Source organism: Aplidium turbinatum, chromosome 12, assembly GCF_918807975.1.
Source record: "Aplidium turbinatum chromosome 12, kaAplTurb1.1, whole genome shotgun sequence".
NCBI lineage: Eukaryota > Metazoa > Chordata > Ascidiacea > Aplousobranchia > Polyclinidae > Aplidium > Aplidium turbinatum.
The window spans coordinates 3245908-3270583 of record NC_137483.1 but is presented as its reverse complement, the minus strand read 5'-3'; the positions used below and the strand labels follow the sequence as shown (position 1 = coordinate 3270583).

Sequence of the window (24676 nt, the reverse complement as noted above, 5' to 3'; positions counted from 1 at the left end):
GTTGCTAACAAATTTGCTTCTTTACCAAAGTTATTCAAGACATTTCGCATTGACAAAGCAAAGAGTGCAATAACTAATACAATGGGCTACTTACATCTCACTTTGGGTTTGTTTTGGATTGTTTTTGGTAAGTGCATTGCTCATTTTTGCACTTTAAAAACTTAACAATTTTAATAAAACATTAATTGTATGTGCGTTACTTAGAAATGAACTATTCCAAGCTTGTATTGTTGACATAACTCACATAAGTTGTTTTCTCTCACCATGTTGCATTGTTGCAGCTTACAACACGATGTAGCTAGATGTGGTTTGTGCTTTTCAGTCCAGTGTGTCGTTACAGTTATAGTGCAAAGTCAAATTTATCTTACGATTTTTCATTTTTATGTATATTGCAGATTTAATTCCTGATGAGGACACATATACGTGTCGAAAACGTTTGAGTCATTATGTTATATATTTTGTTTTGTGTCTAATATATTACATTAAACCCGCTAAGGTTACTTTGCTTGGCTTGATTATGTCAATAAACTAGTATAGTAATTTTGATTCCCTGTCTGAACTTATCAATCATGCTATCGCCGTGAAATTGACTACTGTTCTTATTTAGCCTTGAGCATCGAGGTAATGGTTTCATGTAACAACCCGAGCAAATATTTCAAGCCTGTTACTGGAATAGAACTTCCTCTTAATGGAACCTGTAACTTACTGAAAGCAACAACATCTGTCCTATACAAACAAGGCTTGTTAATATTATAATACGACAGCTACTGAGAGTAGCAAATGTAGAATAGAAAATTGATGTAGGAAAAAATCATATATAATACACGCCATCCCATCAGATATAAACAAAATATTATTCACAAATTCTACTATCTAATAAATTTTGTTAGATTGATCTTGTGTTCAATGATCTTGTTTTCAATGTACTTATTAATTTTTATCTCCTGTTTAACATGGAGCTTAAAAGGTAGGTTGGATAGAAATTCAACACTTTGAGAAATGCAAGGCTATTAGTTACTTGAAAATGACATTTTGCATATAAATCTTTCTGACAATGCCTCGTAATGCTCTTATCAGTTTAATGCTGTAATTATTAAAAACAAAACTTAAAACACTTTTTAGCGAAACAATAGCAATCCTATCTTTGATCCTAGCCCTTTAACGAAAGTGCTACTTAGATGTGAGTCCTTAGGTTGCACAAAAATGTTTCCTTTAATAACGATAAGCACTGATAAATATTTACCTGTGAAGTGCGGTGCAGCCGAGCATGCTATTGTTGGTATCTTATCTTACATGTCGATCAACTAGATTAACACTTTGCTCCTCAAAGGGAGGCCGGATTTGGCCCCCCCCTCATATTTCCTTTAATTATTTGAAGCACAGTAACGCCATGCACTTGGTTTTTCTTGACTTTTCCTAAAATTGCCAGGCGGATCTGATGATATTAAATTTGATGCTAAAAGTTGTGTAGTTTTCTTGTAAATTCAAGATTTTGGTGAATTTTTGCTATTTCTAGCTAACTTCCAGCAAAGCGTGAAATGGATTACATTGCGATGACAAGCCATAAGCTCATAATTGCTTCGTGCATCGATATGCGCGAGCAGAGAGAAGCATTCTCTTGCTTTCTTTTGTTTGGTTTGACCTCAATAATACAAAGCGCGTTATTTCTTATGCTACAAAGAAAAGCCAGTGATCGCAAAGCTGTTAATTAGAAACAATAATAGCAAACGTTTTTTGCGTTATCAGCTCTACAAAGAAGAATAGCAATCCACGATCAAAATAGTAGACTATGGAGGCCACAAACTATTCAAAACAGTTGTTTCAAGCAGATAATATTCATTGACGAATAAAAAACGTTACAATAAGAAATCTTCTCTTGGATAAAGACACGAAAACTTGGTTTCGAAATAAACGTTCTATGGAAATGCTCTCATTGACAAAACTTGCAATTGAGGAAATGTATCACTGCAAATGCTTTTGGGAGAAGCCGGAGAAATAGCGTTTTTGCAAACAGTAATTGTGAGATACTCAAAATTATGAGATAGGCTTCATTTACACGTAGCAGCTAACTCGATGGCGTCCCTTCACTGATTTATGTCGCCTACTTGTTGTTATGTCCTGTATTTTTGTTTCACAGTGCACTGTGTTTTGTTCCAAAGAGCGCAAAATAAAGATGATAATGCTTCATCTACATTACAAAATATTTTGTAATGTAGGCCTACAAACAAAATGTACAATGTACACAATGTACATTACAAAATATTTTGTACTGTAGACGAGGCATAAAGTTAGGCGTCACATAAGACAAACAACAAATCAGCTTTCTTCATCATTGATTCAACATCTGAATACGTTGCGCCAATGTATAAGAGGCCGGCTATTGTGAAGACCCGCCATTTAGGCTATAAACGATCCGATTATACCAAAAGTGGGACAAACTAGTGGATCAAAGAATGAATAAACAATGCTGAGAAAACTAAATCTAAGTGACGAACAATACCGATGTCTTCATTTATCTTGGAAAAATGCTGCCCAAACTTATCAACAAAAAATACCGTAAATAACGGCAAGGATCCCGAAAGCAGAATTTGCTCAACTTTGGCATGAATTTAGTCAGACATCTACAGTAATAATTCCACACATACAATAACGGGCTCTCAACTGCTGTAAGATAACACGATGGTTCTGGTTCTGGGCGATTTGTGTAACAGTTTAGGGGAAGACACTACTTGAAATGATGCACCACACAAAAGATTTTCAATGAAGACTGAGTCTAAAAACCGATGTGGATTGTGCTGCACAATGACTTCAAGTTCAGGACAGACAAGGCACAAAAATATCACGATAAAAATAAAGACCTTGTGGGAGATTTTCGAGAATCATAACACGATGCAAATACCAAAAACGCATGGTTTGCATGCTGCTCTAAGCTGGCCGGCAACCACAAAGGTAGACAATACAGGCAGTTTATAATTCGATAACAGCGCAATAAACATTATAAATACGTAAACCGACAATTTTCTTTTACAAACGTTTTACGTCTAATAGTAAATTTTCCCTCAACAATTTTTTGTGAAGCACTTGCAAACCACGGTTTTATAAAATAATTCATCATTATTATTTTTTACTTCTCGGATATTGTAAAACGTCATCAGCAAAATCACAAAAAAAATTTCATTACTTCAATGTAGTAGGCCTAAGAATTTCTTATAGAATTGTAGCCACGTTGTTTCAACAAAGAAGCCATTTTTTAGCAATATAGAGTTATAGAAAATAATTTGCAATCATGCAAATGGTTGGAAAGAATCTAGGAAGTCTTCTCACAATCTGGCACAAAATGATTATGTTTATTGTATCTCTGTAAAATGTTTTACGACAAACTTTGAAGCTTCGTTATAATCATTTTTATCTTTGAAGTCAAAAGTTATTTTTTTTTTTTTGGCCAGAAACATAATCACTGCCTTGCTGATGTTGTCGATATTACGCGTATTTTTAGTGCTTCAAACAATAAGGACCCAGTCAGCAATCCAGTCCTTTTACATTGATTCAACATTTGTAAACGTTAAATTTATGTAGATTTGCTGACTGTGGGTTATTTCACATTTCCTTTGTTTACGCACGTTCCTCAATTCGCTGTTGCATTATTTCGACGCTGGCGGCAATTCGCTGTTGCATTATTTCGAATTGATTGACACAATCTTCAATAAAAAGTGAGCTTCGAACTTAGCTTTGTTGATATAAATGCTGTATTTTTTGTGGATGTAATTTATGAGTCATGTTTATAAACACCCGTAAGCGAAATGACTTATGATGTGGCCTGCATGATATTTGTGATGCGACTTGACACAAATCCACAATTTCAAAAGCACCTAATTTGAACTTAGAAATTTCAGATAATTTCAACAACTTGTTCAACTGTCTTCTCTCTACTAAAAATATTCATACTACAAACTCAATTGTAGACCTAAATACACAAACGAAGATGTAAACAGCTATTCAAGCAGGCTAAGGTGTTACTTATGAGAAATTTGGTTCCATAAAACTAGAAGCTAGCCATGAGTTTGGGAATGCATTAGTTTAGGATAAAAATGTAAGACAACAAACGCAGTTTTGTTTTTTTTTCAAATTCGTGTAACAATGTTACTTTGATTGTAACTATTTTAGAATCAGTGAGTAGCTTACAATAAGATTTGCTCGCAAGTCGTAAATTCTAATCAATGCAATGATTCGGCACACCGCACACACACTTCGTGCGTTCGATCGAGCTCTTTGTTATTCAGAAGTTTGCATGAAATCGGATTAGCACGGTAATTAAATAGCGGCAAGTTAAATCAAAATTGTCGTTTTTGGGTACCTTTGCAAAAATTGAAATATCAAGTTTAACATATAAAATTTTAAAATAATGACTTTTCAAACTTATATACAAATGATTTGCTTTCACACCAGTGCAACTTCTGTTCAAATAGCATCAGCGGATAACACGTAACAGCTGATTGAATTTGATCCAAAAACGGCCCCCCCTTGAGCAGTTAACTTCCAAAAAAACGTTGAAAAGCAAAGGGTTAATGGATTTTTTTTCATCCAGGAACAGTCTCGCTTCCAATCATTGAAACAAATCTTCCATCACCAACCGACACATTAGCGACTGGTTATCTTGGTCTTGTTGTGACAGCTCAGTTTGAGAAAGAAGATTTTGCAAGTTATCAATGGATAAACACATATGCAGACAACATCAACGTTCCACAGTTTTACGTCTTTGGTGCCGGATGCCAACCAAGAGAATCAATCAATGAAAACATCACTTGTGTCGAGGACAATGGCGTGATCACTTCTAACTTGACTTATCTTCAACCACTGACAACTAACCTGGATCTTAGCGTTCGAAGCGGGTCAGTAGCGCCTGGAGGCGATATATCGACATTGAACATCGTAGTCGCGTTTCCACTTATAACTATTCAAAGTAAGTTTTTGCTTTTAATTTTCTAAAACTACTTTGTTGCTTCCAATGCATTGTTGTGCAATGTGCAATTGTGCATGGCATTTGAAAGCCGCATACCAAATTTCAGGCCAATAGACGCAGCGTTCACCTATCAATAAAGAAACGATACTGCATCATCACGCTCTTGGCTCAATGCCTTGTGCACACAACTTGTTCACTGTGTGACCCAATAACAGTAGCGTTGAAACGGGGAGTCCAGGGGCTACTTGTGGGCGCAGATCCGAGGTGATTGTAGGAGCCTGGATCCCTTCCATGAGGCCCTGGAATTTGAAGAACCCACCGCGTGTTATTTGAATATAGTGATTTTTTTTTCTTCGAAGCGTCTTGATTTGGGGCCCGATGATCTCATTGATACCGGGCCTGAAATATCCTCTCAACGGTTCTGCATAAAATCAATGACTTTTGTAAATGTTTTGCCATAATGGTATTTGCGTTATCTTTTTGAGTAGGGAGGTGGAGTAGTTTTAATTTCAACTTTAGCCTTGATTATAAAATGTAATATTATATGTTTAGACCTCTGGTATACTTTTTTTAAATTTTTATTCAAACAAAAAAGAAGCTGTTAATTGAAATACGAAGACACGAAATCAGTAGTCTACATAGCGACAGCTAAAAATGAAGCATTTCCTAAAGTTAAAGAAGATGGTAAGATGTCTCATATTGATGAAGAACTTCTCATACCAGCATGATAAAGCAGAGGAAGATACATAAGTGATAGAAAAGACATGTGACTTGCCTTTCAAGAATATTAGGAAAGTAATCTTTCTAAACTTTCACGCAACTTATTACTATCATATAAATGACTGGGCACTGCAGTAAACTGAACCTCCACTTGTGACATCTCTCAGTGATGAAGCAGTATTATGTACTGTATCTTTGAAAAACCTCTACACGTTCCAAAGTGACCAAACCACACTCAGTCAATGTAGAGAGAAATCTAGGTCATGACTAAAGCTTACACAGATATGCCACCTATAAGGCAAGATATGGTTGCATGAGACAGCGGCTTAGCAAGCGGATTATGCTTACATTCACTATGAAACTAATAAGTATTTTGATGTCAATAAATATTCAATTCAATTTGATTTCTTTGTTTGAATGCAGAAGAAACGATGTTGATTGATTGATTGAATCTTTATCCTCAGATTAGGAAAGCTTCTTGCAGAGCTTAATCCTGACAGTTTTGCATACTTGTAAAGGTTTTGAATCACTGACGCAGGCCCGGTCACCGAGATTGACAGAGTAAAGCATCCGATTGTGAAAGTGTTGTTGGGAGAACTATTCCATTCATTAGATGCCGCTGAATGGAGAGCAGCCCTTAACGTGAGTTGCTCAAGCGCACACCCCGAGAGTCGAACCAGCACCTTGATCTTGAAGCATCTTCGTTTCAGAAGTCACGTGCTAACCAACTGAGCTATCGGGCCGGACCCCCGGTAGCTCAGTTGGTTAGCAGTTAGCTTTATTGTAGAAATGAATACAGTAATATAACCAACAAAAGGGAATGTGCCAAAACCGTAAGAGTTTACCACGTGCATGCAAAGATCTAAATCAAAGGCTTCTGTATCCATGAATATAATAAGGCACGGCCAACAAACCTTACAATTCAAACAATACATAGAAGAATTAATTGAAAGAATCAAACGTTTTCTCATTCCAAAAACAATTGAAGAGTGCCAATGGATAAAACAATGACGGACGACTGAACCTTATAATCATCACAAAAACAAACTACAACACAAACATTTCTTGAAGAAACGGACATGATACAGAACAAAGACTATTTACAGATTTAACATATACTGTACATCAAGTGTTCGCAGCAACAATAGTGAGTAGCCTATGAATTGCAGAGGACAAAATTAATACTCAACATAGTAGCTCAGTGGTTCTCAACCGGGGTGCCGCGGCACCCCGGGTGCCATTTACGTTTCGCAAGGGTGCCGCAAGTTATTAGAGTAGCATTATCAAATATGCGCCGAGACATTGAAAAGATTTGCATTAAAACTCAACGCAAATTTTGCACTGACTTTGTTTGAAACGAACTCCATTAAATTGTACATGATATGATACGGAGGTGTAGATAGTTTTGTTTTGCGAAAACTCTTTTCAAAATTATTTTTATTTAATGTAGAAAATTTTGGTTTTACTTTGGGTGCCGCCATATTATTTGGTTGTTTGCAGGGTGCCGTAAACCGAAAAAGGTTGAGAGCCACTGTAGTAGCTCATTACCAAGATTAAATACTAAATCAATCATGGTTAAAAAATAAAATGTATGCACATTTGTTTGCACATTAAATTGTTTGAGCATTAGAGAAAATCATGGTTACATGGAAGAGTATTTTAGTATCGCAAAAAGAGATGCAGCATCTTTGTTGTGTCAGTGAGGGATGGAATGTCTTTGGTATCGCTAGTGTACAACAATATTAACTGCACAACGATAAAAATCATTTATGCTGAGCCATCGCACTGTATAATTAAATTTTCCTCTAATTCTTAAACGTCGATTAGTGTTTACATAATATATCAATACAATATGTGATTTTTTGATAGATTGCAACGAAACACTTGAAGGCAACGTCACTGTCCAATTCAACACAGCTGGATACAATGACGTTGGAACATTCACTTGTTCTAACAATGAACTACTGTTCTATTCAAACGGAAGCCAACCTAATTCTGACCGAACTACTTGTCAATACAATGCTGAATGGGGTGGTCAAGATAATCTACAATGCTGGACAGGTGTTGTTGTCGTATCCTAATTTACCCCATTGTTTAATGATTTAAATATTGAAAACTTATCACAAGCGTATGTTGCAAGCAGACACAGCGTATGTTGCAAGCAGAGTGTTGTGACTCTAATGCAGACACACTGATATACGGTATACGCAATACGGTATTAATGTTGAAAATTGAATGAGGGTGGTCTCCAGGCATTTATTTAAATAACAGTGATTACAACTTAAAAACCATTAACGCTGTGACGTTGACTTAGAACAATACTCGGTTGAGTTTTCAATAGAAATCACAAATATTCAATGTGTATTGTAAACTTTTAGCTGTAAAGTTAATGGCATTATCCTCAACCTCACTTACGTAGGTGTAACGAATTGAAAGACATGGTTGGAACTTGTTTGGCTGATCAACATTCTTATGCTACAGCTCCCAATCCCATGATAAGCTCAATGAACGGAAACTTCACTGTAGTTAAAGGAAATGACTTTACTGTCACCTGCGAGTACCATGACGTTCTTCCTATTGGAATCAACACTGCATTCTATTTGGATGGAAATGAAGTCGGACAACAACAGGTAGTTTATTTTATGGGGTAAAAACGCATCTAAAGACTATCACATTGCTACCTGAACTACTCCGCACTTTATGCAAATTAATATTTGTATTTTCCCATTCTTAGGAACGCTCATTCGCGTTTTCCTTACGAGCCGAGGACAATAACAAGCAAATATCATGTCAAGCTGTAACTCCATATACGGAAATATTCATGGAGAGTGGAAGGTCACCAAACTATCCCATCAATGTCCAATGTGAGTTGTAAATTTGTAGGCTTCTATGCAAACGTATACAACATGAACTCTTTCACGCCCTTCGTCGCAGGGCTTCTTTCTGGGCTATGCAGAAAGAGCCTGTCTCCCTGGCCCGCTCCGCCATTCTAAATTTGCGGACGGGCCATATAGTTTTTCGATCCACACTCTCCCTCCACAGGTACCTCGACTCCCCAGCCTGGCCCTCGCGACCTAAGCTGGTGGACTTAACCCTCCGGGTGCATCGTCACCCCATAAATCACGCCGCTCCCCGCCGCCGCGGGGTGTGGCAGGCCGGTTTCTGAAAGTCTTCGACCTGGCTATGTTTGTTTGTGCTCTCTCGCCGTGTCAATTATTTGTACCCGTGCGCTGTTGATGCAAATAAAACAGTTTAACACAATGGTTCGAGTTTCTTTCAAAACTCCAGCTTCATTTCAAAATGATGCTCCACAAAAAACGTTAGACAAATAAAATAAAGTAACTTCAACACTTTTAACATAATAACTCTTATCTTTGTGGAAAGAAAAGAGCCAACAAAACCAGCGGGCGCCAGGGCAGAGGACATTGTGAAGAAAGAGGCGTTCTTCCCGGCTACCAGCACAAGGCTGAGCACTCACTAGTACAGCGAGCAGTTGCGATTCGCTAACCATAACGGTGTAGCTTCCACGCTAGCCATTCAGACCATCCAATCAACAATATGTTTTTCGGCAGCCGATTTGTAGCAAGAATTGACAGCGATAGACACCGTGTTTTGCCCATGATAAGAGTTAAACTGACTGGTAAAGCGGCGGTCGATTACCTTTGTGGCAGAATTAGTGGTGCGATACTGACGAGCTCAGCCTCATGGGCGAAACACGGTGTCTATTGCTGTCAATTCTTGCTACAAATCGGCTGCCGAGAAACATATTGTTGATTGGATGGTCTGAATGGCTAGCGTGGAAGCTACACCGTTATGGTTAGCGAATCGCAACTGCTCGCTGTACTAGTGAGTGCTCAGCCTTGTGCTGATAGCCGGGAAGAACGCCTCTTTCTTCATAATGTCCTCTGCCCTGGCGCCCGCTGGTTTTGTTGGCTCTTTTCTTTCCACAAAGATAAGAGTTAAACTGACTGGTAAAGCGGCGGTCGATTACCTTTGTGGCAGAATGTCCCACCTATATTTTTTGTTTCTAATTTCTATTGATTAATCGAGCCTCTGCTCTACATTTTTATTTGAATTTCATCTGCCACGAGAGCCAAAGCCCAAATTACTCTTGAATAGTTGACTCTCTTCCTCGTGGTAGACCCCAATTTTATCCGCTCTGCCTACTGGCAGACCGGGTATAAGAGTCAAGTACCTGCGCCGAGGTCGCGTGAAGGAGACGTGGGCGCCGCCCGGCGGTCAATTACTGCCGGTTCCAGCGTCCACACGCGACCGGTCGCCCGGTCCGTTGCAGGGCTTCTTTCTGGGCTATGCAGAAAGAGCCTGTCTCCCTGGCCCGCTCCGCCATTATAAATTTTCGGACGGGTCATGTAACGTTTTCGATCCACACTCTCCCTCCACAGGTACCTCGACTCCCCAACCTGGCCCCCGCGACCTAAGCTGGTGGACTTACCCCTCCGGGTGCATCGTCACCCCTAAATCACGCCGCTCCCCGCCGCCGCGGGGTGTGGCAGGCCGGTTTACTAAAGTCTTCGACCTGGCTATGTTTGTTTGTGCTCTCTCGCCGTGTCAATTATTTGTACCCGTGCGCTGTTGATGCGAATAAAACAGTTGAACACTAGTGGTGCGATACTGACGAGCCCAGCCTCATGGGCGAAACACGGTGTCTATCGCTGTCAATTCTACAAATCGGCTGCCGAGAAACAAAATGAGAAATATAAGATAAATCTGACTGCACACTACAACTGTAATGAGACTCCAGATTGAAAATTGCAAGCTCGCAGCTGGGTCTCAGAAAAGACACTTAATATCATGGCAAAATGAGAGTACCTTACTCGAAGACTGCATGTTTTTTCGCTGCTTCATGTTGGTCTGCTGAGTTGTATTTTTGATCAGGGTGTACTGTTGTTACCGCAATAGGCGCAAAATAAAATATTATTATTGTTTTTTCGAAATTACAACTTTACAATATTTGCGTCTTCTTAACTCGTTAATCCATCATGTAGACGCACCTTTTCAAGATGAACCTACTTCTTGTTTGTGGGATTTAAATCAAAGAGAAACTTGTGATGTTAGGTTTATGTCCAATCCCAAAGCAAAATTCCTTGCACTAATAAAAAACAATTCGGGTAAGATTTGTTCAAAATCTTTTTTATTCTGATGTCATAACTTAATGCGGCTTCCTCTCAGCAATGTTTCATCAAACACAACCTATTCAAGCAATGTAAATAAACAAATCAAGAAAAAAAAGCGTAAACTGTCAGAGGTCAGTTTTAAAGTTAAGCAAAATAAAAGTTTAGTGATATTTGAAAACTAACTTTGACCTCAAAAAATCATTTCCTTCCCATCTAAAAACACAGGTTGACAGCTAGCAGCTTGTGACAAAAAAAAACGGCAATCTTACTTGATTCGAGCCTAACATGTTCGTAAGTTTTGTTTGCTTTCCAGTGAAAAACTCGAGTCAATGACAGATTTGTTGTTAAATCGTGAACTCAAGTTTGTAGTAAATTATTCTGCATCCTAAAAAGATCTTTTAGTTTCTAGTCTAGATGTAGCCCGCTGGAAGAATAAGAAAACGTCCCTTTTAAAAAATGTTCAAAATTTAAGATATTTGTACATGAAGCCAGAAACACGAAATTAATATCCACTAACGTTGTGATCTTTGCATTCGTGAGTAAAATGATGCATATGTTATTGAGTTAAAGTCAACACAACCCACGGTAATAACATATGGATCATTATAATATTCCTTTCTGGAATTAACATAATCAATACTTTTAGAAGTGAAAGTGGATAATAGCAGTTTACTCACTGATGGAGTGTCTCAAGCTTTTCAATTTATGAGAGATCAGGTACATTAAACTTAACGAATCTTGTGTATAGTCTTATCCTAGTAATATACTATTTCTATAAGTGACGTACAGGAAGTAAACAAAGCAATTACTTTCATTTTAAGGTCATAAAATGTTACTGCGTCTTGAAGAAACAGATTGCTGCTGTTTGTGGTATGTAACGCATATACCACACATCCATGTGATAATCATTTAGAATTAAATCTTAAAAGTTAATATTTTGAGGCAAGACGCTGATATTTCTCAATATATGTTTATCTGTCTAGTGCCTCACTGTAACGAAGATTTATAATCGTCGCCGTCGTCGTGTGACCTTCTGGGGCCGAGGTTCGTTGCTTTTACCATACCTGATTTAATTTTATCGATACCATGCTAATCCTCACTGCGATATAGAAGAAAGAACCTGTTTTGAAAGCCCACCTCCTTTCGGATGTCGGCTATAGCCGACAGTTTTTTCTGTGCCAATTCTTCGGATGTCGGCTATTTCCGACAGATTTTTCTTGGTTTGACAGCGGGAGTCGCCTTTTGCCCTACATTGCTAGCAGTTGAGAGGGGAATCACCTGTTATCTTCAGGCAAGGATTCAGCTGTAATAAATCAATCTTATAGCGGAATTTTGTTGTGAGAAAGTTGCCTGTGACCAGTGAACCATGCTGTGACATAAGCTTTCTGAGCTACTGTGCTGTTTCAGCAGATTTGCTGTTTGCATGAGCGACTTGAAGGTATTCCAGTGGTTGCTTAGCTGTAGAGGTGGCAACGCGAATCTTTTGTTGTAAACCGAAGTATTTTTCCACAGGGGCGGGTTTAGTGTGATGGAGGGCCCGGGGCACTTTAGATGGGGGGGCCCCTTTGCATAAAGTATTAAAAACTATCTCTACGTCTACAGTAGCATTAATCCAGCACAGCAGTCCACAGTAATTATTTTGCACATTGCTGCAAAACAAAACCCACACAGTTGGTACAGTTAGGCTGAACCGGAAGCACATGCCAAGCAATCTTTCGGGAAAAAAGTTAAAAAGAGGAGAGCACGTGTTCAAGACAGCAAATGGTGTGATGGCAATGGTGTGGACAGGCGCGGATTTAGGGGGGCAGAGGGTGCAGGTGCCTCGGGCTCCCTTTTTGAAGGGCCCTCCGACGTGGAAAAAATGTGATTTTGTGTTTTTATTTTTTTTTTTCAGTCCTTGAAGTTTCTGCAAAATGCTGTACAGTGCTAGATTAATGCTACTGCATAGATAGAGGTGGTTTTTCGCGCCGTTGGTGCAAAAATTTCTTTGTACGGGGGCCACCCGATCTAAAAGTGCCCCGTGCCCCCATCAGCTGAATCTAACCCTGGGTGTGGAAGGACAAAAAGGACATAAAGATGCTCTACATGGCATTCATCAGAACTATGTCCAACAGATAAAACCAACCTCAATGGAAATCCCATCATAAATCCACTTGAGTGATTACTGATTTCGTACAATCAAGGGATGGGGGGCGTTAATCGTTCAGGTCAGCTTTCAGCAACCTGCCTCTCTGCAAGAAAGCACACAAGGTGGTACAAAAAGTTTTTTTTTTTTACATAGTAGACATAGCATTGGTGAATTCATTTCTGCTATTCAAAAAACTCCATCAAGAGCGCGGACGGTTGACTTTGCCAAACTTCAAAGTCATGCTAGCCCTTGAGATGTTGGAATCAGCAGAAATTCCAGAGTACCTAAACCTTAGCCGAAAAAGATCTTTTCCCACCCCTGACCGTCTCAGAGCTGAAGATGGACATTTTTGGCTTTTATTTTTCCAAGTGGTCATTTATTTCGATGCAAAATCAAATGTCAATCGCTGACAATGTTCGCATTTATACAAGACAACACTGCTGTTTTTTTTTGAAAGTGTTCGTTTATTTCGATGTAAAATCAAATGTCAATTACTGAAAATGTTTGCTTTTGTACAAGATACCACTGCTGCATTCATTTTACAAAGTTTTATTTTTATTTTGATGCAAAATTAAATGTCAATCACTGACAATGTTTGCTTTTATACAAAACACTACTTTTTGTACAAGACAGTGCAAAATGCAGAAACGCGAGAAAAAAAGAAAAAAATGCCGTTTACCGCGTCACGATCGCGGCGCGCGAATGCCGATTGGAAGTGGATTTATAGTCTAATCCTAGTAATATACTATTTCTATAAGTAACGTACAGTAAGTAAACAAAGCAATTACTTTCATTTTAAGGTCATAAAATGTTACTGCGTCTTGAAGAAACAGATTTCTGCTGTTTGTGGTATGTAACGCATATACCACACATCCATGTAATAATGATTGAGAATTAAACCTTAAAAGTTAATATTTTGAGGCAAGACGCTGATATTTCTCAATATATGTTTATCTGTTTTGGGGCTCGCTGCAACAAAGATTTATAATCGTTGTCGTGTGACCTTCTGGGGCCGAGGTTCATTACTTTTATCATACATGATTTAATTTTATCCATACAATACTAATCCTCACTGCGATATACAAGAAAGAATCTGTTTTTAAAGTCTTTTGTATGACCAGACCGTTAATCGAACCTAGATCAACCAGCACCACAACACGGTATATAGACATTTTCATTTTTCAGTTTACACTTTTATCAAGTTTTCAATAAATTACATTTAGGTGACAATGAGCGACAACGGAACTTATACCTTGTACTTACAATCTTCCATTGCACCTTATAATCACAGCATTAACTTTGATGTCATCATCAAAGATCCACCTAATGTTTCAACCGACAATACACTTGTGATTGCATTGTCAGTTGCAGTTGTCGTGCTGATAATTGTTTTGAGTGTTGTTGCTGTGGCCTGCTACATACGAAAACCAAAGAAAAACAAAGGTAAGTTGTGTCTTTATTTCTCATTTGTTTGTTATTGTACATTTGTAAACTATATTGAAACATTCCAAACTACTCGGCAGTGATAAACAATCTTTGAGAATAATTTCAAATCTTAGAAATTAACCCTTTGACCGTTTATGATTAAAAACGCATTCGCTGATATTGAGGCTGTTTTGTCTAAATCGTTGATGTGTTTTAGAAAATAGATCAAACAACGTTGGTTACGTTCAGAAAGGTCAGCATGCGGTACAACGTAATTAAGTAGCCACAAAACGTGAATACGTGTTAATTATTAAAGCTAAAACTGTTTTTGTTATTTCAGATGAAAATGGACAGATTGATTTGGGCCAATCTTCAAATATAGCTTTGGTAATTTGGTGGCTTCGCTATTTTGATGGAATTAAGTGCTGTGATAAACTATTTCACGCAATCCAAACTTGTATCCCACAGCCATGGATGCGTTGGCTCCCAGTCAGTTTATAACTAACTTTGATAAAAGTTGCGATTAAAAATAATTAAGACTAGTCATATAACCTCAATAACCAACTTTCATTGAAGGGTCATTTTTAAAACTGTTTTAATTTCTAAACTGTTCACAGCCTGAACCGGGATCTACATCTTCGCCGTATCTGACACCGATACAAAACACAGGTAATTCCATTACATAGCACAGTATACTAATTTGTTTTAACACTATAGAACGGCCGAAAAAAATTATACCTTCAACGGACGCTGGTGTCGAAATCGACACTTTTCACAAAAACTTGTTTTTTAGCAAAATTAACAGTAAAAGTTTGTTTTATTTTACAGTGATAAAATTATCTAAAGCACTTATTAAAGCACTTAAAAAACATAGGTAATTCTATTAAATAACACAGTCTACTGATTTTTTTAAGGTAAGGCATGTGATGGTTGTTTGGAGATATTTTGAGGCCTCTAATTCAGAAAATGCACTTATTCTTTTGAATTGACTAGTTTTTGAGAAACGACAAAATTATTGTTTTCGCTGCCTTGAATACCCATAGATTTAATGTAGTATTGTTAATTACGTTGACAACACAGGAAGTAATCCCAGGCATATTTGGAAGTAATCTCAGGAATCTTTAACTTATCTTACTCCCAACTTCATGTCAAGGTAATAAGCTTAGTAACCTCTTTTAATGAATTCACTCAGACTGAAGCGCATTTCCTTGGTCATATACTTGTCACAGTTGCAGTAAGATATATCTGAATTCTTAGGACAGCATCCTACATGCTAAAGGCATATTTTATTAGCCTATAGATCAGAAAAATTCCTTGCAGAAAAGAGTGGACATCAGCAAAGGCTTAGAACAGGGGTGTCCATTGTCCAAACTTTTTTTCCGGCCAGCCAGATTTGATAACTCGGAAGTGCTCGCGGGCCAATAGCCTCTGACATCTCGCTTTGCGTAAAGAAAGATATAAATATCAATATTGTATTATTTAATGCCTTTTTCATACAACACGGGATATGATGTTTGTGAAGGATGAAACTGACGTCTTGATTTCTGTAAACAGATGAGGTCTGGTTCGAGGTTAGGGATAGACAAGCGTGCAATATCACGTAGTTGGCAGTCACTCAGATTCGATCTCAAGCGGTTCTTGTTCAAGTTCATAACCAAGAACGCCTGCTCACACAAATATGTTGAACCGAACAAACTCAACATTTCCTTTGCAAACTTCTGCATTTCTGAAAAATTCCAGCTGCTGGTAAAAAGCACCATGTTGTTGTTGTCGGCTTCGCAGAAAAGCTCAACTAGCTGCGAGTGAGCTGGAGCTTTATCAGGGTTCAAGCAAAAGAAAATGAATAGCAATAAGTCTCTTACATTTGAGCCAAAATCTCGAAAGCGGTCTTTAAAATTGCTAGCAATAAAACGAATGAAGAATGCTCGTCTGCACCACTCATTACCATTCTCTCCAGGCAATAATAGTTGATTTCGCAATTATGACGCAACAATGATTCTAAATTTTCTCGCCTGACTTTGTGAAAAAGTAGGCCTACTGTCTCCATTAATTATCAAAAAGATGCAAGTTGAATTTGTGTGATTTCTGTGTGTCTGCGGGCCAAAAATAACACATTGTGCAGCAACAATAAAGGGCAATACAAAAACGTCTCGCGGGCCGGACTTCGGAATAATAATAAAAATGCTTTTGAAAACTATCGGTTTCTGTAGGCCTACCTTATCAATACAAAGCTGCATTCATAAATCCATGATTTTCAGGCTATTTTTCTAGTGATGTGCTGATTCACAACCATTTTGATTGAATATGCATGCCTTCAATTCATCAATCACAAATCATTTGAAGCTTTGCATGTGTTTTAACTTTCCTACAATAGTAACCAATTGAACTAGACAAACGCAATTATGACATCATATTAATAAACAGTAATGAAAATGATTAAAACCTTTTGGTTAACGATTTCACAAAATGCTTTCATTTTTGAATATCTCACAAACTAGAGCGAATTCGAAAAAACTAACTGCATTTTCGGAATCAGGAATTTTGAAATACTTTAAAATAACTCTCAAACTTTTGTTGGGTTGCGTGATTTGTGACTGGCTGCGCTCACATTGACATACGATGATCAAGATCGCCTGATTCTGAGCACAAATAACCACCACTGTAGACAAAATTAGTAAAAACGGCTTCGATTTTTAAGATTTTACAATAAAATTAAAGTATCACCTGAAAATACAGGCTTATATACTTGCTATTATTGTAAGTACAGTATCATGATTACATGGTAACTTTATAGAAATCATTTGTATTTCAATCAACAAAAGAACATGCTAGGTCAATGGTGCAAAAATAAACAAAAAATGTACTCCATTCTGGATTGATAGTTTTATAAGTTCATAGATACTTACTGATGTCAATTCTTGCAAATGTAACGCTTTTTTTCGTTGATATCTCACGAAAACGATAAAATTGGTGGGTGCTGAGACTCTTTGGTTTAAAGATTTGTGTTGCGATAGTTTGAGTGATCTATTTCTATAAAAGTAAAAACTCAATCGGAGTAAAATATCAGTAGAGAATATAAACTGATGTACTTGCATAATATTATAAGCACAGTAGGCTATAGTATTATAATCATAATTTCTGTGCGTTGTTAGTGAAAGATGATACCAGCCAGACTTACTTAATAACCTGGTATTCATAATTTGGAATTCTTACTATTTGAAACAGGTGATGAAGAGTTTATTGCTTTATGAAACTTGATTTCGGTTTTAATCATATCTGCAGTAGGCCTACCCCAATCATATCTGCAGTAGGCCTACCCCAATCATATATACAGTAGGCCTACCCCAATCATATCTACAGTAGGCCTACCCCAATCATATCTACAGTAGGCCTACCCAGGGCCTCCGAGAGAAGTCAGCACTGGTCGGGAAACAATACGAAAATTGGGCCCCATAATTATTTTTTAGCAAATATACATCTACTGTAATTTGTATCTTGCGTTGCATGTTCGTGTTAAGCTGAAATTAGCCTACTTTCTCCAGCATGAAAAAAACTTCGTTCAATGTAAAAATTATCAATAATCACTGGATTACACTTGCAGCAAAAATGCCATTGAGGCAAACTATTTTGTCTAGAAAGCTTCGTAAACACACCATATACAGGCAACGAAAATAGTTCAACCAAACTTTTAATTCAGGAGTGTCCAAACTTTTTCCCACGCGAGCCAGATTTGATAATAAGTGTTCGCGGGCCAACAGCCACAATAATTTTTCTGAAAACTGCAAGTTGAATTTATATGATTTTTGTGTGTATGCACTCTGCAGGCCAAAAATAACACATTGTATAACAACAGGCGCGGGCCATACAAAAACGTCTCGTGGGTCGGAGTTGGCCCGCGGGCTGGACTTTGGACATCCCTGATTTAATTCAACCCTTTCTGGACTTTTTGCAATTCAAAGTTACAAATCACAGCATCAAATGATAAAATTTTGCGACATCTGAATTGATGCACAACATGTATAGTATATGTGAAGAAAGGCGTTCTTCCCGGCTATCAGCACAAGGCTGATTACTCACTAGCACAGCGAGCTGAAGTGACGCTTCGCTAACCAGAACGGTGTAGCTTCCACGCCAGCCATTGAGACCTCCAATTAAACGTTTAAGTTATTTTGGCAGCCGATTGTAGCATCGAATAGACAGCGATAGACACGTGTTTCGCCCATGAGGCTGGGCTCATCAGTATCGCACCGTATGTTAAACTGTTTTATTTGCATCAACAGCGCACGGGTACAAATAATTGACACGGCGAGAGAGCACAAACAAACATAGCCAGGTCGAAGACTTTCAGAAACCGGCCTGCCACACCCCGCGGCGGCGGGGAGCGGCGTGATTTATGGGGTGACGATGCACCCGGAGGGTTAAGTCCACCAGCTTAGGTCGCGAGGGCCAGGCTGGGGAGTCGAGGTACCTGTGGAGGGAGAGTGTGGATCGAAAAACTATATGGCCCGTCCGCAAATTTAGAATGGCGGAGCGGGCCAGGGAGACAGGCTCTTTCTGCATAGCCCAGAAAGAAGCCCTGCGACGAACCGGGCGACCCGTCGTGTGTGGACGCTGGAACCGGCAGTAATTGACCGCCGGGCAGCGCCCACGTCTCCTTCACGCGTCCTCGCGCAGGTACTTTGACTCTTATACCCGGTCTGCCAGTAGGCAGAGCGGATAAAATTGGGGTCTCCCACGAGGAAGAGAGTCGAACCATTTAAGGATAATTTGGCTCTCGTGGCAGACGAATATTCAATAAAAATGTGGAGCAGAGGCTCGATGAATCAATATACTGTAATCAAAAAAAAAAATATATATATATATAGGTGGGAGTGTAATTAATACTCACTGGAGAAGAGTAAGCTTTCATTCGGCGAGCACGGATGTGCACTGGCCAGACGTTGAGGCAGGTTCGCCCAGCTGGGTCGGGGAGGCTAGCGATCGAAACCAGAGGCACTGATAGGCTGCATTACCGGTAAAAATAGAAAATTGGGGTAGAAGTTTTGAGGCTGCATCGAGTTGATCAGGGGATCGTGTTGATCAATGCATTGAAAGCGGAGCGATGTTGATCCGAGCGGGCAAGAACAGCGTTACAAGGCGAAAGCAGCGTACTTGAGTAATCGACCGCCGCTTTACCAGTCAGTTTAACTCTTATCTTTGTGGAAAGAAAGAGCCAACAAAACCAGCAGGTGCCAGGGGTAGGTCAATGTGAAGTGATCAAAGTTGATGAGCCCAGCCTCATGGGCGAAACACGTGTCTATCGCTGTCTATTCGATGCTACAATCGGCTGCCAAAATAACTTAAACGTTTAATTGGAGGTCTCAATGGCTGGCGTGGAAGCTACACCGTTCTGGTTAGCGAAGCGTCACTGCAGCTCGCTGTGCTAGTGAGTAATCAGCCTTGTGCTGATAGCCGGGAAGAACGCCTTCCTTCACATTGACCTACCCCTGGCACCTGCTGGTTTTGTTGGCTCTTTCTTTCCACAAAGATAAGAGTTAAACTGACTGGTAAAGCGGCGGTCGATTACTCAAGTGGCAAGAATACGGTGCGATACTGATGAGCCCAGCCTCATGGGCGAAACACGTGTCTATCGCTGTCTATTCGATGCTACAATCGGCTGCCAAAATAACTTAAATGTATAGTATAGTTAGGCTTTTCAATCCTAGGCCTAGGCCTACTGGAGCGCAAACAATTCTTTACAAATTTCAGTAGTTGCTAAAACCACGTTCTCAAAGCGCAACCGTTGGAGGTAGCTACCGGAACACAAAAAAATGATAACAAAACTATTTGAAAAAACCTTTCGAAAGTTGCAATCAATGATTCCTTGTGTAGAGGTTATGGGGTGGTTCGTTCTGGTTTGCAGCTGAAAGTTGCTGTGTGGCTTTCTGTCAAAAGTACCAACTCATCCAAAATGTCATTGTTGTAGCCTACAAATGGTTTAAATTTGTCCCACATGCCCGCAACTGCACAACAGACATACGATGAAATTTTCATGGAACTTCAAACTCATCGACGATATGTTTGAGTTTGTTGATACATTTGATACATTACTACCTTCCAAAATCACATCATGAAAAGCATGACCACCAAAAGGCTACTTGACCACAAGAAAACAAAAGATCTTTTAACTATGACAAAATTACATTCAATTGCAGCAATAATAAAATCAAAAGTTTTAAAACTGTTCGGCCACACTAAAAGATCACAATTCGGAATCAGCAAAGTTTGCACAGAAGGAAAAGTAGAAGAAAAAAGAAAACCTGGCAGACAACCAAAACGATGGCAAGACAACATCCAATCATGGACCGGACTCAACTTGGCGACACTGGGCGAGCTGGCTCAAAATCGCCACTCTTGGAAGCAAACAACTCATGTTGATGCGCAATTTGCTGCAGACGGAGATGATGACTGATGATGGTGATGATTCATAAACAAAAACTATACAGGATTTACTTTCTTTAATCGTGCTTGGACTGATACCTTTAACTTTCCCAGATAACTTATGTTGGATACAACATCCTATGCCTGGCCAACGCAGATTTTGAAGTTAAGGTTCAGTTGTCAAGCAAAAATAGTTCCCGCTTAGCTAAAACAGCACCAGTTTTCAAGTTGAAACTATCAATACAATAGAAACCGTTCAGTGATACAGAAATCATTTCAGCTTCAGATTTTACGTCTTGAAGCTGTTAAAGTGCCTCTGACAGGAAAATAAATTCGCTAAATTTACCTAAGATACCAAAAAGATGACACTAACAAACTTCCCTGACCAACAAATCGTAAAAAATATCAACAGGCTACTAAGTTACACGCTTGCAAACTTTCGTTGACATCGGCGAATCTGGCACTCATTCAATTGCGAAAATAAAAACGGCAACACCGTTGTGACGTCACAGTAAGCGGGAAGGATACATTCTTTCTCTGTGATGACTTGGTAAAGTGTGGTACGGCTACTGCAAAACGTGAATGTGTGGGGCTCTGTTGGTCTACAGCATGTGCAAATTAAGAATTACCGAAATGAAAAAGTGAACTTATTATTACTATCAGGTTTCGATCAAATAGGTTGAGTTTACTTTTATCAAACAGCATCTCAATTCAATTGAAATTGCAGTTTCATAGGGCTACAATTTTCATACTTTTTTATTTGTCATAATCTGGCTATAGCCATTTGCAGTGTAACAACAGTATTTCACAAACAGTAGCTTTAATTTATGATTGAGGCAATGCCTACAAATTGCTGTTTATGTGACATTGTCAGTGACAAAGACCGTGTGCTTTCTTTTCCCACTTTCCCACAAAACAAGGTACTGAGAAGAAAATGGTCAAAGTTTTCTTCAAGTGTTCGAAAGTGGTATGGGCCTTACAAAACTAGTCGTATATGTTCACTTCACTGAAGATGATTTTGTTAATAGGCCTACCACTCAAGTAAAAATGCCTACAGGCATATGTTGGAGTGTGTACTACAAGGTGATGCTCTCGGAAGCAACAATCGGATTGTGATGCCGTCATGCATTGTTTGGCGAATCCGAAACAATTTTCCAGATCCAGATGGCCGTTACACAGGATTTCAATGGCCAACTGAAGGCACATTATGAGAGAGAGAGAGAGAACTTGTATTTATTTTTGAACAGTGATGATGAATTAAATATGACTGATGATTCGTACGATTCCTTCATTTTTCACTTCAAGTATATTTTGGTTTTGTAGGAACGTATCCAGTACAGTTTTATTAAACTGCAAAAAACAATAAATCTTCGAAAAAAGTAACCGCTTGTACCAACTCCGACCAAACTGTGATCCACCAATTACATCTAGGAAGCGTTTGTTTCATCCGTCGCTAACGACGTCCACTTAGGATGACGTAATACCACCAAAGTCGTCCCAGAGCAGTGAAATATGGAGTTTCGCCTGTGGTGGCGCTGCGGAGCAGTCGTTTTATTAAATTACGCCCTAACCAGTCGAGCTACGAGGTTAAGATTAAAAAGTTCGCTAAGTGTAATTCTGCGCTAGGAAATGCTTTAAAAAGTTACTATACTTGGATCCAACCTGTCAGGGGCACTTTAACATCGCCTACCTTAACACGAAAATAATTTGTTCTTGATGAGAAGCATCGAGAGTGACATTTACAATGATTGAGAAATACTTGGAACTACGCACTTCATTTAAGAATTTGTTGATTATTTAGTTGGTACATTTTTACTTTAGTACCGTACTAAAAATGGGCCCCCTCAAAAGTGCAAAAACAAAAAAACTACTCGTTTTTCCTTTACAATGTTTTGCTAGGGGGGAAACTGGCCCGACTTCCCCCCCCTCTCGGAGCCACTGGGCCTACCCCAATCATATCTACAGTAGGCCTACCCCACTGCAACTGGTAAACAATAAAACATATTATATAAACGCCTTATATAGCCTACAAACTTTTGTAATATGAACTATGATTTTCTTAAACAACACCTGTCAAACAATCAATGTATAGGATCATGTGTAAATATAACTTCTAGGCGAACATGGTTATGAAGAAATCAAGCCACAAGAAAGAATCGTGGAACATTGTTATCAACAAGTGATTGTCAGCGATGTGAGTTACTATTTCAAATTATTGAAGTAGTCTGCTCGTTATTTGTTGATCTATTAAATGTCTAAAACTCTCCACCAACGTAACGTGTGTTAAAAAGGTATTATTATTATGGCCATCGAGACGAGATTTTAAGACGATAGAGATGAGAAACCAGACAAAGAGACTTTTTGATTAAATAACTTCATAGGACACTTTGTGTTTTTTTCTTTGTTTTTAGACCTCTACAATAATATTGTGCCCTGGCACACAAGTACCTATAAAATATTCTTGTCAGCGCTTCTGGATAGTACTACTGTACAAAATATTGAAAAATTGCATAATAACACTTGTCTAAATAAGGTTACAATGAAAATCGTTGTTATGAAACCTATTGTTGCAAATCACTGTGATTTGTGTTGAGTTTATTTGGGTGATTTATTTCCATAAAAGTAATAAAATCAATTGACCAGTATTCATAGTGATCGAAGTTGTGAGACATTTATTTGCCTTAAAGTCGAAGCTGCTCCTAAACAACTCCATGAAACATTCGGTTAATTCTTTGTTGCAACAGTGATTCACATACAAAAGCTGTGTTGTTGTGCGTCGTTTCTTTATTTCGTGACTGTGTCAATTTCACAGGATGTTGATGTTGACCAAGATGAACATGGATACGCAACAAGGATTCCTGAAGCTCAAAACCAAGAAATTTGATTCACTCAACAATGTTATTCAAAATGCAAACACTTTAAAGTTTACAAAAAATGAGGGATCGACAGTTTGTATCTGTATGAAAGCTGTGTTCAAGTATTTTGTTGACCTTTCAAAGCATTTCAGCTTTTGTTAGCATAACCTACATTTGCGTAGCAGTTGTTCAACATTTCTGCAGTGCATGCAAACAACTGTTTAAATGGAAATTAGTCAATTATTTCAGTTCGATAAAATGCTAAAACAAATGTTTTGCAAACTTTGCTATATGTTGTTACAGAATAACCCCTGTTAGATTATGCGTTAATCTTATTTACAAGATAAACAACTTAATTTTATTTCTGATGGGCTATTTCTGTCAAAATTACAACAACAGCTAATTTGACTTCTTCCAACAGCCAAATTTTCCATACAATCTAACTCATTTTTAATGATGCTGTTTGTTTGTTTACTATTTGAAGCCGTGTAGAAATAATGGTGTGCTTGATTGTTACCATGTAAATACTTATCAGACCACTAATCAAAAGAGCTCGTATACTTTTGATTAAAAGCACATTAATATAGCTTATTTGAAAATTATTGATATGTTGCAGAATTATGTGATAATTGCTTGACAATGTCGTTGACAAGTTCAGATCGATTTAATTTTTTGTGTTTTCTTTTATTTTCGATGAATTTAATCACTTTCTAGTAAATTTCGTTTTTGCTGTGTGCTGGTTACAATTCTAAATCACTTTTATCGATTTTGAGTTAGGAATAGAGAACATTGGTTCCAGAGAAGCAGCATTGCTATAAACAGGCTTAAATCAGAATTGTTCATCAGTATTGTTAGTGATTTCATATTTTGGCCACATAATGAGAAGCAAATCAATGGAAAAAGACATCATGCTTGGTTTGGTGAGCGGAGGAAGAGGAAGGGGGCGCCCGAAAACAAGATGGTTTGACACGATCGTAAATGACAGTGGCATGGGAGTGCATGAATTGAAGGAGGCTGCGTGGGATCGAGAGAT

The 24676-nt window shown here is 38.4% G+C and overlaps 1 protein-coding gene across 1 annotated transcript; it reads left to right on the top strand.

The window, feature by feature from the left end:
* LOC145781298 (uncharacterized) lies at positions 1 to 24676 on the top strand. The gene is made up of 12 exons (XM_082593074.1): positions 1 to 127; positions 4586 to 4960; positions 7550 to 7741; positions 8162 to 8310; positions 8415 to 8551; positions 10757 to 10809; positions 11462 to 11532; positions 14167 to 14386; positions 14709 to 14755; positions 14986 to 15037; positions 22906 to 22982; positions 23601 to 24676. The coding sequence occupies exons 1-12, from the start codon at positions 82 to 84 to the stop codon at positions 23670 to 23672; spliced, it is 1491 nt and encodes a 496-aa protein (XP_082449200.1). The 5' UTR covers positions 1 to 81; the 3' UTR covers positions 23673 to 24676.

Excerpts from the sequence above, each read along its gene's own strand:
- LOC145781298 (XM_082593074.1), top strand. The coding sequence starts at position 82 with ATGGGCTACTTACATCTCACTTTGGGTTTGTTTTGGATTGTTTTTG. Across the intron at positions 4,961-7,549 it reads TCCACTTATAACTATTCAAA|ATTGCAACGAAACACTTGAA; the intron begins GTAAGTTTTTGC and ends ATTTTTTGATAG. Across the intron at positions 8,311-8,414 it reads ATGAAGTCGGACAACAACAG|GAACGCTCATTCGCGTTTTC; the intron begins GTAGTTTATTTT and ends TCCCATTCTTAG.